The sequence below is a fragment of the Leguminivora glycinivorella genome, chromosome 7 (genome assembly GCF_023078275.1).
Source record: "Leguminivora glycinivorella isolate SPB_JAAS2020 chromosome 7, LegGlyc_1.1, whole genome shotgun sequence".
Classification (NCBI taxonomy): Eukaryota; Metazoa; Arthropoda; class Insecta; order Lepidoptera; family Tortricidae; genus Leguminivora; species Leguminivora glycinivorella.
Genome location: NC_062977.1, coordinates 3,130,702 through 3,144,827, shown reverse-complemented (window position 1 = coordinate 3,144,827; position 14,126 = coordinate 3,130,702). Strand labels below are relative to the sequence as shown.

The 14,126-nt window shown below is 38.1% G+C and overlaps 1 protein-coding gene across 2 annotated transcripts in view; it reads left to right on the top strand.

Annotated features, from left to right (window-relative positions):
* Nucleotides 1-14,126, top strand: part of LOC125228409 (paxillin) — a 139,442-nt gene that overhangs the window by 1,583 nt on the left and 123,733 nt on the right. The window contains exon 1 of one of the 2 annotated variants that reach the window (XM_048132975.1): nucleotides 13,339-13,535. The exons of the other annotated variant lie outside the window; for it this stretch is intronic. Within the exon in view, the coding sequence (XP_047988932.1) occupies nucleotides 13,448-13,535 (88 nt within the window). The 5' untranslated portion in view covers nucleotides 13,339-13,447. Of the gene's footprint in view, nucleotides 1-13,338; nucleotides 13,536-14,126 lie in introns of those variants that run through there. 2 annotated transcript variants of the gene reach the window in all.

Below are 14,126 nucleotides of genomic sequence, written 5' to 3'. Positions count from 1 at the left end.
ATGATATGAATGAATATATATCCATTGATATATATCCTCGAACCCTGTGGAGATGTATACCTAAGTTGCAGAAATATCCAAAAAGTTATTACAAATCCAGACAGTTACCATTTTATAAAAAACTAGCTTTTTCCCGCGGCTTCGCTCACGTTAGATAGAGACAAAAAGTAGCCTATGTCACTCTCCATCCCTTCAACTATCTCCACTTAAAAAATCACGTTTATTCGTCGCTCCGTTTTGCCGTGAAAGACGGACAAACAAACAGACAGAATACTAGTATGGATTATATCCTTATAAATTGTGTTGATCATCTGTTATCTCATTTTGTTAATTTTTCACAAAATTTAGAATCTAGTCTCAAAACTTCATGACATTCAGTTGAAAATTACGATCTGTCTAGAAGAAAAAATTACTATTTTTGGCATTTTTGGATCTCAACGAATATTCGCATAACTACGACCCTGAATGATGGCCGTTTTTCTAACAGGCCGGACGCCCTCGTCGTTTGATTAATGACGCCTAACCTATCGCGCCAAAACGTTCTATCTCCTGTTACTATAAAAGTAGACTGCCGTACTGAAACCGCCTCTCCATACAAACAACACACACTGCAACAACACATACAGTCCCAATGGCGGATCCAGATCCAGTTTTGTAGCCTGGAGGGGGTGTTTTATGGTAAAATAAAATTCTTTTTATTTTCCAAAGAGAGGCTGACCTACACTGATTTAAACTTTCACGATTATTACACATCATTATTTTTAAAATCGGGACTTAATCGCGTATAACTACATATTAAACTGACCTCCAACGTTTCAAGGACGGCGTTGTCCCCGTGGTCTCGGAGAAGACTGGCTTGAAATGACATCAACACCTTCTGACAGCCGCGCGAGTTTTTCGAACTACCCGCACCTGGTTTTGATTATCAACTTGAACTGTTTGCGCACTAGGGATGTTACTTACTCTGTCGACACACAACACTGACGATATTCGATTTAACGAGTGTCGATATTGTTTTCCGCTTACACTTATTAATGACAGTATTACATGTGGATGAGATCCTAAAACCTTCGTCCCGATTGAAATTGCGATGTTTTTTGATTTCAATGGCTTCACGCACTTTTCTACTGAAGAAATGGCGTTCCGTGGAAAGGACTTTAGGGTCATGCAGTTCGATCAAGTGGTTTGGTCCTGACTCTAACAAAAAATAATATCAAATTATAATACCTGCAATACCTCCTTATATGTTTGAACACATAGGATACTATAAAAATATGTCCCGATTCTTTTAGCAAAAAAAAAAAAAAACACCTTTGTATGTTGTATTTGTGTTTGTTGTAGTTTGTGTTTGTTTTAGATCAACGGGTTGGATGGATATTTTACCGAACACGAAAGTCTACCGTTAAATAAGTAAATATACTTGCACTGTCTTATCCAACCTTGACATTGGCAGAATCATCAAGAATTTGATGGAGGCCATAATACAAAAATTGAATTGAATTGATGTTACTCTGTCGACATACAACACTGACGATATTTGATTTAACGACTGTCGATATTATTTTCGGCTTACACTTATTAATGACAGGATTCCATGTGGATGAGATCCTAAAACCTTCGTCCCGATTGAAATTGCGATGTTTTTTGATTTCAATGGCTTCACGCACTTTTCTACTGTAGAAATGGTGTTGTATGTCGACAGAGTAACATCCCTAGTGCGCAAACAGTTCAAGTTGATAATCAAAACCAGGTGCGGGTAGTTCGAAAAACTCGCGCGGCTGTCAGAAGGTGTTGATGTCATTTCAAGCCAGTCTTCTCCGAGACCACGGGGACAACGCCGTCCTTGAAACGTTGGAGGTCAGTTTAATATGTAGTTATACGCGATTAAGTCCCGATTTTAAAAATAATGAGAGGCTGACCTAGTTCCTGTCAGGGTATAAAAATTATTTAATACTTTGACAAAATTTAATGTACAATATTAAAGGCAAAACTACCTAAGATTTATATTTAGAATTTTCAAAATTGTAGATGATCAAAAAATTCAAATCAAGGACTCCTATGGAGCATGGTTGTCATATATATTCGTCTAATATACCTACCTAATACCTACATTAGGTAATGTAAAAATATATCGTCGAAGTCCAGTGAGGATAAAAAAGACTACGTTTGTGTAGAGTAGCGGTTGTCCCCTTTCCTATTACTAATCCCATAGTAACATAAGACCTTTCGTTAGAGGGTAGAGCGGTCCCGCCTTCTAATCGGGTAAACGCCTGGCCTATACACACACACTACACAGGGTATACAGTCTATGTAAAGGTCGTTGCGACGATTAGCCTATTTCGTTTGAAAGGGCTTTGTTTTGTAGTGTTAGTTTTGCATTTTATGACACAAACTAGGGGTTGAAATTGTTGCAATCTACGTGTGTTTAAATTACTCTTTTGGCACTAACTAGGGGCACATCTCGGACACTGGCGATCAAATATATGAAAGAAGCGCCTAGCACATATTCTAAGCTCGTGTAGGTGAATGCGTACTATGCTTGTATGAGTGAGATATGACAGGTCGACTGTTCGCGTTTTTGACAGGCGGTAACTGTGAGGTAACCGAGAGCGGGTGGGCGGCACTTTCATCGGAGAGCGGGAGTGGCCATACTGTACGATAGTGTCGATAGTACTCTTTATTATACTGTGCTAGGCTGAAAACGTTATAGAATCGAGACCTACTTGTGTCTAAATTAGTATTTTGTTATGTTTCCAACGATTAACTTAGCTTAAGTAGTGAAAATAAACCATTCTCACTTGATCGAATCGAAAGCTATCCTGAAATGGGGCCAATATCATCCACAAAACAATCATATTATCGTCTTTAAAATCCTTAGCTCGTTAATCGTTATTTTTGACCTGGCAACACTAATGTCTAACAATGTATTTATTGTAAATTACTAACTCCGTCATATTTGTGCCTTAATTGGACGCCTATGTTATGCTCCCCGCTGACATATGAGATCGAGATACGAGGTTAAGTACAAAAGTTCCTAAAATATACGTCCTGGAATTAGAAAGGAATCTGTAACATTCCCAGTTTATAGCTGTCACTTAATGCCGCGCATTCTACACTGACAACGAACATACCCACATACCTATATCTCCAGATCCACGTAACGTGCCTGTTATAGCTACAGCAGGTCCGCTCTTCTCTCTGTTGGCATTGGCAACCGAGTGAAAAAGGAATATAGATGTGGGAGTTTACAAAGCCAAAGGCCAAGGCCAAAGGTCGCAGGTTCGAGTCCTGCCGGAGGTGTGAATTTTTCCATTTTTCCTTTAATTTAAAAATAGTTTACTCTTTGTTAGCTAAATGATTCTACACTGACAACGAACATACCCACATACCTACAGCAGTACAGCTGTATCTTCAGATCAACGTAGCGAGTAGCAGATCTTCACGACAGTTCGACTGAATCGCTGATACAACATCTATTGCGGAAAGCGAAAGATTACCGTCCATACCTAGGTTAGGACGGTAATGACCAAGAGTGCAATGAGTATTTTCTCGATTAAAAAAGGTATTCACTTTGCCTTGCGTTGTATGAGTGGTCCTTCTGTATGATCCAAATGTCTTATGCCTTCAGTGACGGATAGCATTCTTAGGCATAGCTGGGCACCGTTAATCAAAAAGTTAACTTCGTTAATCGCTAATCCGTTACTAAAAAAGTTAACTTCGTTAATCGTTAAAGCGATACATTTCGACAAATTTAACGTAAGTTAAAGTTAATCGTTAATCCGTTAACATGTGAAAAAAATGAACTTTTCTTTAAATATTTAGTTGCATCAGTATCCACTATAACGTATTATATTTCTGTAAAAGGCCGAAGTACAGCTAGCCTATTGAACTCTAGGCTGCACGTGGAAGGCAGTGATCGCCTGAGCTACTGCCAAGAGCTGTGTCAGTTGAGATGCTGGCGGTGAGGGGACTGTTGTGGCACTTTGGGCGGTAGAGGCTAGGGAAGCGAATGTGGTCTTAAATAGAGCTCGAATTTGCTACCCTATCACTACAACAGTCGCCATGGTAAAGCTTAGGATTCACCGAATCAAAGTTAGTAAAAGCAAATCCACGTGAAGAATACTTTTTAGGTAATATTTCGGACTTTTAGCAATCGACATCGGTAAAACCTAGGATTTACCGGCAAATCATAGGATTTGCCGTACTTCGGGCTCTTATAGTAGCGTTCAGAACGTGTTTTTCGCAGCGCAGATGGCGCCTCTGCCCTACTAGATTAACGATTAACGGACTCGGGAGAAATATAACGGAAGTTAACGAGTCCGTTAACATTTTTTCAAGTTAACTTAAAAGTTAATCCGTTAATCGAAATGTTAACTTCGTTAATTAACGATTAACGGATTAACGAGTTAATGCCCAGCTATGTTTCCTCCTTAAGGAGAATTGACCCCTCCTGTATCGTCTCAATGGACCGGGACTCTCCGGGACATAGACGGTGATTTTTGTCGAGCTCCCGATATACTTTGCCCACTACTGCATTTGACTAGCCCAAGCAAGAAAAATATTTACACGAGTTTTCTCAGTATATTTGTAAGTTTCCAATAACACATTCCTTCGATATTTACAATCCAATTAGAGATGTTTTGACGTAACAAACCAATATCCTGTCGTCGCACAAACGATATTATGTTGAAATATGGTTGAAATTTAGTAAATTGTAAACCTGCCTTATTTTATAAATATGGCAAATTCTGTGACTAACAGAGATGTTTAAACTGACTCATATATTTTTCACTAACAAGGTGATTCACAGGCTCAACATTTTAACATTATGTTTTATTAAATAATTTCCTTTATTTTGGCATGATGTTAAATTAAACCACACATTTCATATAAAATTGCTTATGAAAGTTGTGAATACTAAAAGCAATATACCCAGGAAAATATTGCTTTGAATTGAATCTGTACCCTCATTATCTTATAAGCACACATGATTTGACTGTCAGTGTCACCATCCTCAATTCATAAGTCATCACTTTGCCTTACCGCTTGACCCACCAAGATATACATATTACCTGTCGCGAAGTAGGGCCTGTCACATACGCCGTTGTACCCATAGCTATGTATACAGAGAGGGAATCAGGCTGATAACGTCCATGGCATGGCTTAGTGACGTCACCGCGGCTTCGCGGCTCGGCCGCCAGTGTACGCGTACGCCGAATGATAAACGGTGTTTCATCGTGGAACAAGTTCCGTGCGTGAATTTGTTGTTTTTTTTTTGGTCAGTGATAGGTCAGTGGTAATTGATAAAAACATATTAATTTATCTCAGAAATATTTTAGTGCTAAATACCTACGTTTAGGTCTAGTTTTGAAAGTTTTTCTTTGGCGTGCATCTCTTGTACCTAGAGATGGGTCGTGGGTAAATACCCAATCTACCCACCCAGGTATTTACCCGGTAAATACCTATCTACCCGGTATTTACCCGTATCTACCCAAATTGATTCATTTCATGTTGGACATGCTGATTTGTGTTAAAATGGAGATAAATACTAAGTTAGTGGTTGTAATTTTTATACACAATTTAAAACAAAACTGTTCAGTCAAATAGACAATTAAGTTTACAGAAGTTTTAATGTATATTTTTAAAAATAATTAAAAAAATATGTTTTATGTGTGCTTTTTAGATTGTATTAATTAGTCGTATTTATACGATAAAGATAAACTTCCTAGTACTGGTTGGAGGGGGTTATGGTGGGGTTAGGGAGGGTAAAATGTATTTTTTTCATATTTCATGGAAACTATCATTAATATCGAAAATTATTGTATGTACGAACTAAAGTAGACACAATTTACTACAAAAAAGTTTATATGCATTTTTGTCATAAAACATACTATGTATGAGTTATGAGCTTGAAAAAGATTTTTTTTTAATATTTTTATTCACATATTTTTATTTACAGTTTTGATTTATCAAACTTATAATTTATACTAAAAGCATTTGAAATTATTTCCGTATGTCAGAGAATGATATTACACGATTTTTATAGTTGGAGTGATACACTAAAATCACATTTTATCTCATAGCAACCTATTCGTTCCCAATTTGAATAAACATTATTGTGTACAATTACAAAGACTGACTTAAATTAATCTATTTTAGCCCAAACACCATTTAAAAACGTCAAATTTGGAAGAAAAATGAAAATACCCGCTTATTTACCCGCGGGTAGGTAAATATCGGGTATTTACCCGGTAAATACCCACCGTCGGGTATTTACCTGGGTAGTTACCCATCTCTACTTGTACCTATTGAACATACATAATTGGTGCGTAACTTTTGTTGTCATTATTCTGTTCCGCTAGGCTAGAGTATGTTACCTGTCTATTGAAAAATTAATCGCCATTTTTAACCCCCGTCGCAAAAATGACGGGGTGTTATAAGTTTGACGTGTCTGTCTGCATGTGTGTCTTGTCTGTGGCATCGTAGCTCCCGAACGGATGAACCGATTTTGATTTAGTTTTTTTGTTTGTTTGAATGCTGAATTAGTCGGGAGTGTTCAGTGTTCTTATCCATGTTCGATGGAAATCGGTCCAATATGTCGGGTTTTTTTTTTCAAATTTAAATTCTTCACAATTCAATTTAATGTATTTTATGTTTGATTTGATAAATGATCGTATTTGATTTAACCATAATAATCGTGAGCAATCGTAAATATTGTTCCAATAAGCTCTGTACATTCGCGATTGATGTAGTGTTTTGTTTCACTGCTGGCAGCGATTGGATTGATTTTGGCTCGGCTTCAAGCACATTGCTCTCTAGGAGTCTAGACTAATCAGTTTAACCTTTGGTATTAAAATAGTTTCATTGTTACTTTTTTGTAGTATGAACCTTAAAATAAAATGCCCACAGAAACTATTTCAAATACAGTACGAAACCTAAGCGAGTCGATAGCTGCGGTTCAGGGCTCAAGCTGCCGGTGGTCAGGTAGTAGTATCTTCATTCGATACCCCTCGCCCCCTGCTGCGGTGTGTGGGGCCCCTTCGGCGCTGGGTGCTGTGGCGGTCTTCCGCCATCGTCTTGGGGATGACTGTGGCACCGGCCGTTATCCAACCTCGCGACCTCTAGCCCGGTGATACCGTTTAAGCGGGGCCGGGTTTCGGGACCGCAATCCGCATATATCAGTGGTCAGGGCCTCAGAGCTCGCAGAGGAATACGCATCGTGTCTAATATACGCGCCGTATCCAAGATTACCCGGTTTCTATATCTGACTGACCCTTGATCCGACCACCTAACGAGAACATCTCTGGGTTTGGGTCAAGTGTCGAAACTATTATTAAGTATATTATTAATTGATAATTATAACACCCGTTGTTCATCATCGTTCCACTATTGGGTGAAGCAAGCCTTCTCTTTTAGATTTGGCATTAGCTTTAATAATCATTTTCAAGTTCAAATCTTAACACCTAAAAATTATAATGATATGAATAAAAACTACATGAATATTTAATAATTTGCCAAAAGCTATATTTAAACTTTTTGCAGAAATTATTTTTTAATCCTTACCAAATACATTACAAATACATTAAGGATGGTTTAAGTGCCACCCCTGCAGCCCCTCTTGGTTAAAAACCGGCCAAGAGCGTGTCGGGCCACGCTCAGTGTAGGGTTCCGTAGTTTTTCGTATTTTTCTCAAAAACTACTAAACCTATCAAGTTCAAAACAATTTTCCTAGAAAGTCTTTATAAAGTTCTACTTTTGTGATTTTTTTCATATTTTTTAAACATATGGTTCAAAAGTTAGAGGGGGGGGACGCACTTTTTTTTCCTTTAGAAGCGATTATTTCCGAAAATATTGATATTATCAAAAAACGATCTTAGTAAACCCTTATTCATTTTTAAATACCTATCCAACAATATATCACACGTTGGGGTTGAAATGAAAAAAAAAAATCAGCCCCCACTTTACATGTAGGGGGGGTACCCTAATAAAACATTTTTTTCCATTTTTTATTTTTGCACTTTGTTGGCGTGATTGATATACATATTGGTACCAAATTTCAGCTTTCTAGTGCTTACGGTTACTGAGATTATCCGCGGACGGACGGACGGACGGACGGACAGACAGACATGGCGAAACTATAAGGGTTCCTAGTTGGCTACGGAACCCTAAAAAGATGTATTAATATCTCGTCGGTTACTACACGGTAGTGAAGGTTCTTCAACGATGGATAAATGAGGCTATTGATTTTCGTGCCGAGGAGACTCGTTTGGTAATTAAACTTCAATATCCTAGCCCAAACTGCGAATAAAAATTTGACCTGAGGTGCAAATGTGTCGCTTAATTTCAAACTCGAGTAAATCCATTCTGCTAATAAGAATGCAGATAGTAACACTTTTTTTTATATAATCAACCTTAAAGCAGAATGGATTTACCCAGGTTTGAAGTTAAGCGACACAAATAATAATAATAAAACATTTATTACTCCCATATACTTATCCTAGTTTTAATGCTTATTTTAAAATTTACAGGGACCCCTTTTGTAGGGTATAGGCCTCCAGATTTTTCCAGCTCATTCCAGTGTTGCCAGATCTACTGATTTAGCAGTAGATCTACCTGATTTTGAAAAAATCTACTGATCTACTGCTTTTTTTGTAATTTTTCAAGAAATCTACCTGCTTTTTTCCAATTCGATATTTTTTAGTATAAACAATTGGATTGGCTTCAAATTTTTACTATAGACGGTCCAACAACTTTGTCAAGGCGCGAAATTAAAATTTTCTATGGGTCAACTTTCATCCCTTCATTTCTTAAAGTTGCTGCCTTTTTCTAGTGACAGAAATCGCTTGACAGACTTTATATCTGTGATTGTTCGTAATGTACTGGTAGCTTATTGGGATTAGCAATAGCGATCTAGGCGGGTGCAGGAAGTTTGATGTTTGTATTCTAACTGGTTTTATATGTGTTCATATAAAATAATGGTACATGCTGTGTAGGTATATCCATCTAAGTAGGATAGTGATACGAAGCCTGTACGCCCTTTTCACGGCGAGGGATGTATAGTGCTTTTCTCAAACTTGCAATGAAATTAAGAAAAAAATATCTCTTGATAGTTTTGATAAAACTGGGCAAAAAGAAAACTTTTCTAATTCCGCGCCAATTTTTTTTTTACTCTGAAGTAACTTATTAAACGGTGACATTCAGGTGCATTTGTACAATAAATATTTTTTTTGTGATTACTCAATGTCATGGTGTAGTGTCAGCATTTGACGTTTAGAAACAAATGGAGGGTGCTTTACAGGCTTTCGTGTGAACTGTACTATGAAATATCATCTTCACTCAGCTCACCTCACTCTCAAGTTTGAGAAAATGTTCTTATTTGTGCAACTGCCCCATCGATACTGAATAGGAATGGAATCAATTGAATGCATCCTATACCTTATAAAACAAAGTCCCCCTTCGCGTCTGTCTATGTGTGTTTGCGATAAATTCAAAAACTACTGAACGGATTTTCATGCAGTTTTCACCTATGAATAAGTGATTCTTGGGGAAGGTTTAAGATATAATTTGTTGAGATTTTGTTTGATATATGACGATATTTGCTAAACAAGTCGGACAAAATCCCACAGGCTGAGAGCCTTAAATAATCGATAACGCTGCCCAAACCGTTTCAGCTATATCAATGAGCTGTATAACGAAATAGTGTATCTCTCATAGGTTTACATAAAAGTCCGCGAAAACATTTATGCCTATTTTTTACGGATAACTTACTATGTATAACCATTTGTAATCCCCATGCGTAGCTGGGGCGGGCCGCTTTTGTCGAATAAGTTTATCTTCGTAAAAATTGTATGGGATAAGTTTTTTCTTGATGTGTGGCTTTTCGATTCGGTTTTTTTTTCATACACACATAAGAAAGAAAAAAGTTTGTCAAAAATGACCTTTGTATGTTTTTTCCAAAACCTATAAACGCAAATCTTCATGAATTTGAAATCGCGAGAAGTCTAAAAGAGTTCTAGGACCGTTTTCGTGTAACAGCATAATTTTTCTTTCATTCTTCTTCACTTGGTATCAATATTTGTAGTCTACTGCTTTTTCTCCCGATCTACTGGTTTTTTATTCATTTTTCTACTGTATACCTACTTCAGATTCCGTCTGGCAACACTGGCTCATTCTGTCCTAGGAAATGTCCTGTTAGCTAACTTTTGCCGGTCACTTCCATCTTTTCTTTTCCTGACCTGAGGTGTATTTTTCTTTTTTCAAAACCTACCTTCCTTAGCAGAGGTCGTTAAACACGATCAGTGTAAGCTTGCTAAGCTCTGTTTGTTTTACAACTTTCCCACAGCTCTTGCATTTCCCTCCATGCCAATATTGCCAATGTTTTCATCATAAACGCGGTGGTTTGTGTTTGCACCTACTTTGTTACTCCCGACGCTGACTAAGCGAATCGCTTCAGTCCATTCAGTAACAGTATAAGATAGTTAATGCCAAACTTCTCGACTAAATTATGTATTTCTAAATTTGAAGTCTTGAAAATATAATTGAAACCTGTTTTTGTCTGTCAATGGGAATCATGAAAAATTGCGCCTAAAGATTTTCACAGGTCAAAATTGCAATATGCGCTCGTCATCGTCATCCGGCTTTTTTTTTTTTTTTTTTTAATTATAAATGGGCTTACTCTTGACCACAGACTAGCCAAAGGCAAAGACGTGGCCTACGATGGAGTGAGCTCGCCCAGAAGATGCCTGTTCACTCTTGATTTGAAGGTTTCAAACTTTCAGCAGCATTCATTTTATACATTTGTAAAGAAAGGTAGGACTACATCTAAAGTGTGGACTGCGGTCCTAATCTCATACACTGAAGGACCTGATATAAAAATGAACACCAGGCAGGCAAGCATGGTCGCGCGATAAATGTATCATTTATCGCGCCACAATACTTGCCTGCCTGGTCTACCTATTCTTGGTGCTTTCTGGTCTCATGAGGCTGATGAGCCAACTACTTGGCCATTGTTCAGAACACCGTCCCCTGCGCTGCGCTTAGCTCAAATATTGACTTCCTTATTAGAGAAACAATAGGGGCCAGGTTAGGAAGACACGCGTTTACTGCAATTTGTTCTAATGAACACTCCACAGTCACGGTGCGCCGTGCGTTGGTGCGTTGGTCGATGCTAAACTCGGTAATTATAGGAACAACGGTGTTAAATGGCATGTTTAATGCCCTTTGTCGGTGTAGGTAAAAGACCTGACCATAGCATTCACGCATTCCATAGGGGCAATAAAGTGTGTGCGTAATTTCTTAGGTACGCCCGGTATGTTAACTTGCTTAGAATTTTTAAACATCTGGGACATTTTTTTTTCAAAGTTGTCAATACCACTTTTTTTGGATATGGATATTTTAATGTGGTTTTCACACAGAATCGCGAGCTCTTTCAATCTTAATAGGAGAAAAAAAGGATCCCAAGGTTTTTTTCCCATTCTGTTATCATTTTTTCATACATTTTGTATAGCGGTAACGGAATGGAAGGTTTGGAAAATGTATGGAATCTTGGGACATTTTTTTCCTCCTATCAGGATCGAAAGACCTCGCGATTCTGAGTATGAATCGCGTAAAAAATACCCATGTTACCTATATATTGGGGTGAACAACTTTGAAAAAAATGGCCATCTGTAGGAGCCAAGGTATCGTAGCTGCTAAACGAATGCGATGCGATTTTTTTAAGCTGTGGTGGACATAACGAGTTTTCAGCTGAGCTAGAACTGTACATTACAAGGCCTTAAATGGCGCAGTCAGAGAGGTAGATTCAATACCCAAAAATATTGAGCTCTTACTGTTATGTTTTCAATTTGAGGCAATTCATCAACTGCTAAACGTTCTTTCACCACCAGTGTGAAAGGTCTACATCTTGTGTCATAATTACCGAATAAAATCTGATGCCCTGCTCTGTCACCTCCGTTTACATTCTTAGAAAGTTTCAGCGTTGTCGGATTTCAGCAGCGTCGAAGTGTTTAATTAACGAATTTCACACAACTCTAAACTATAGATCAAAGCTTTCAGTTTTCTTTCGAGTGATTATCGTAAACTGTTAAAGGAATGTGAAAACAACAGGGCTGCTTATGTCGTAACTAGTTTGAATTTTCTAGTAAAATAGGATCTTTTGGAATTGGCGAAGTTTTCAAAAGGCGGAAGCGTTGTCACGCGACTCCCGCGCACCGGACGTCGGTTTCGATGTGTTTTGGCGGGAACTGAGAACGAAATTAGAATAAATCGAAGAAACACTTGCCTAACATCGTATCTCCCTTGGACGCGACGCTCAAAATTAATACTTCCTCTACACAGATAATGGCTACTTTTAGAAAGCCACAGTTGAGTAAAACTATGTCAAGAAGGTTATAAGACGGTTGGTAAGAGATCTCGTGATTGATCACCCTTTCTCGCGCCTTCAAAGGGATCGGAATCTCTAAAATTTACTGAAGAGACTGATTGCTTTATTGCTCGTCTAACGGTAATAATTCATTTTGTAGTGGTAACACTAGATGCAAATTAACTTTGTTTTAAATGATGATGTAGCCATGACATTAGTCGTAATTTATGTAAGAGCACGGTTTTAAAGATGACGCATCTGTTGTAGTGATGTTACGTGTAATTAGGTTAAAAAGGTACCTACTACGATTGTAAAACGACAAATAAGTTTGGGGTGGCTAATTGAGACACCAAGCATCCTCACCCCCAAAGTAACATTCATAGTGGCGTAGGCTTGGCCTTGGACGTGTAAAATTTCTCGTAAATTGTACGCGACGTCTCGCATCATTTGTTTTTCTCGAATCCTGCGACTTGTCGAAGTCTTCTATTATATTCTATCCTATTATTATATTTTCTTATATTTTGTAATAATTAAAATATTTATTATGAAAAATAAGGACAGCACCTAGTAGTCCGTTATGGCGTTTTACAATTCAGTCCTTGAGGACTTCGATCGTTACCACCCACTGTTTTATCACGCTATGCTACTGCTTCAACTCCTTCGTTAAAGAACAATCAACTTTGACGAGTGCACTTGATCCGCGTATAAATAATCTCCAGAGCTGGAGCGCGGGCGCCGACGACAACGCGCAGTCGCGACTGGGACGCGACCACGACTAGTCGCACGCGACCTCGCCCTCCTGACACTGTCTTATCACTTATCACTACTTATCGACAGATGCATGACGATACCGCTGACCAGTAGCTCGCTCTTTACTAACCGCTCTAGTGTAGAGGAGTGCCCACAGAACTCTTTGGAGTGTTTACGTATGATTGACAGGTAACTGTTTATTGATGCAAGTGTTTTCTGCATTTTCGCGGCGTGTGGGTGACGCAGGCGCAGTGTAGGCTGTGATTATGGTGCGCAGTGACTAGTGTTGATACTGTGGGTGTTTTATTTCTAAAAAAACAACTGTATTGGCCGAAGATGGATCGGACAATGTATGGCAAGGTGCTGCCTGGCACTTATTATCCATTCCGCTGCGCTATGAAGGAGAACGGTATATCGCCCGGCTGTGAGTATTTATTTTATTAATTAATACAAAAGGTATCGCTTTATCCATTGTCAATAATGTACTGCTGTAAATTGTAAATAAATTGTTTCTATTGCTGAGATAAAATGGTATCTTTTGATTGTGACTGTGACATTTAATCTCTGCGCGTAACATAGTGTTTATTATTTTAACATGTGAACTAGACGAAAGATGGTTTGTTTACATTAGTGAATATGTGCGTATTTTGATTGAACGCGGCCGATAGAGTTGTATCTGTATTAGATTTATTTTCGTAAGCAGTGGAGTGCATGGTTTATTTATTTACAACGATCAAGTGTTGGAACGTCGGAAAGAAGCGCCTCTTTTGTAATTCTGGTGATGGTTGCCAGATTATTTTTGGAGTGTTTAGTTGCGTGTGTTACGTTTAATGTGTCAACACGTTTTAGTTTAGATTTGCGCTAATTTTCGAAGCCAGCTGTTACTTAATGACTTTGACGTTCTTTCTGATTTTGATTTGTATGTCGATCATTATTCATTCGTAAATTGACGTGTTATCTAAGAAGTTACTTCTATGATTGTTATTGAAAACAGATTTATCCTGGCTAGATTAGT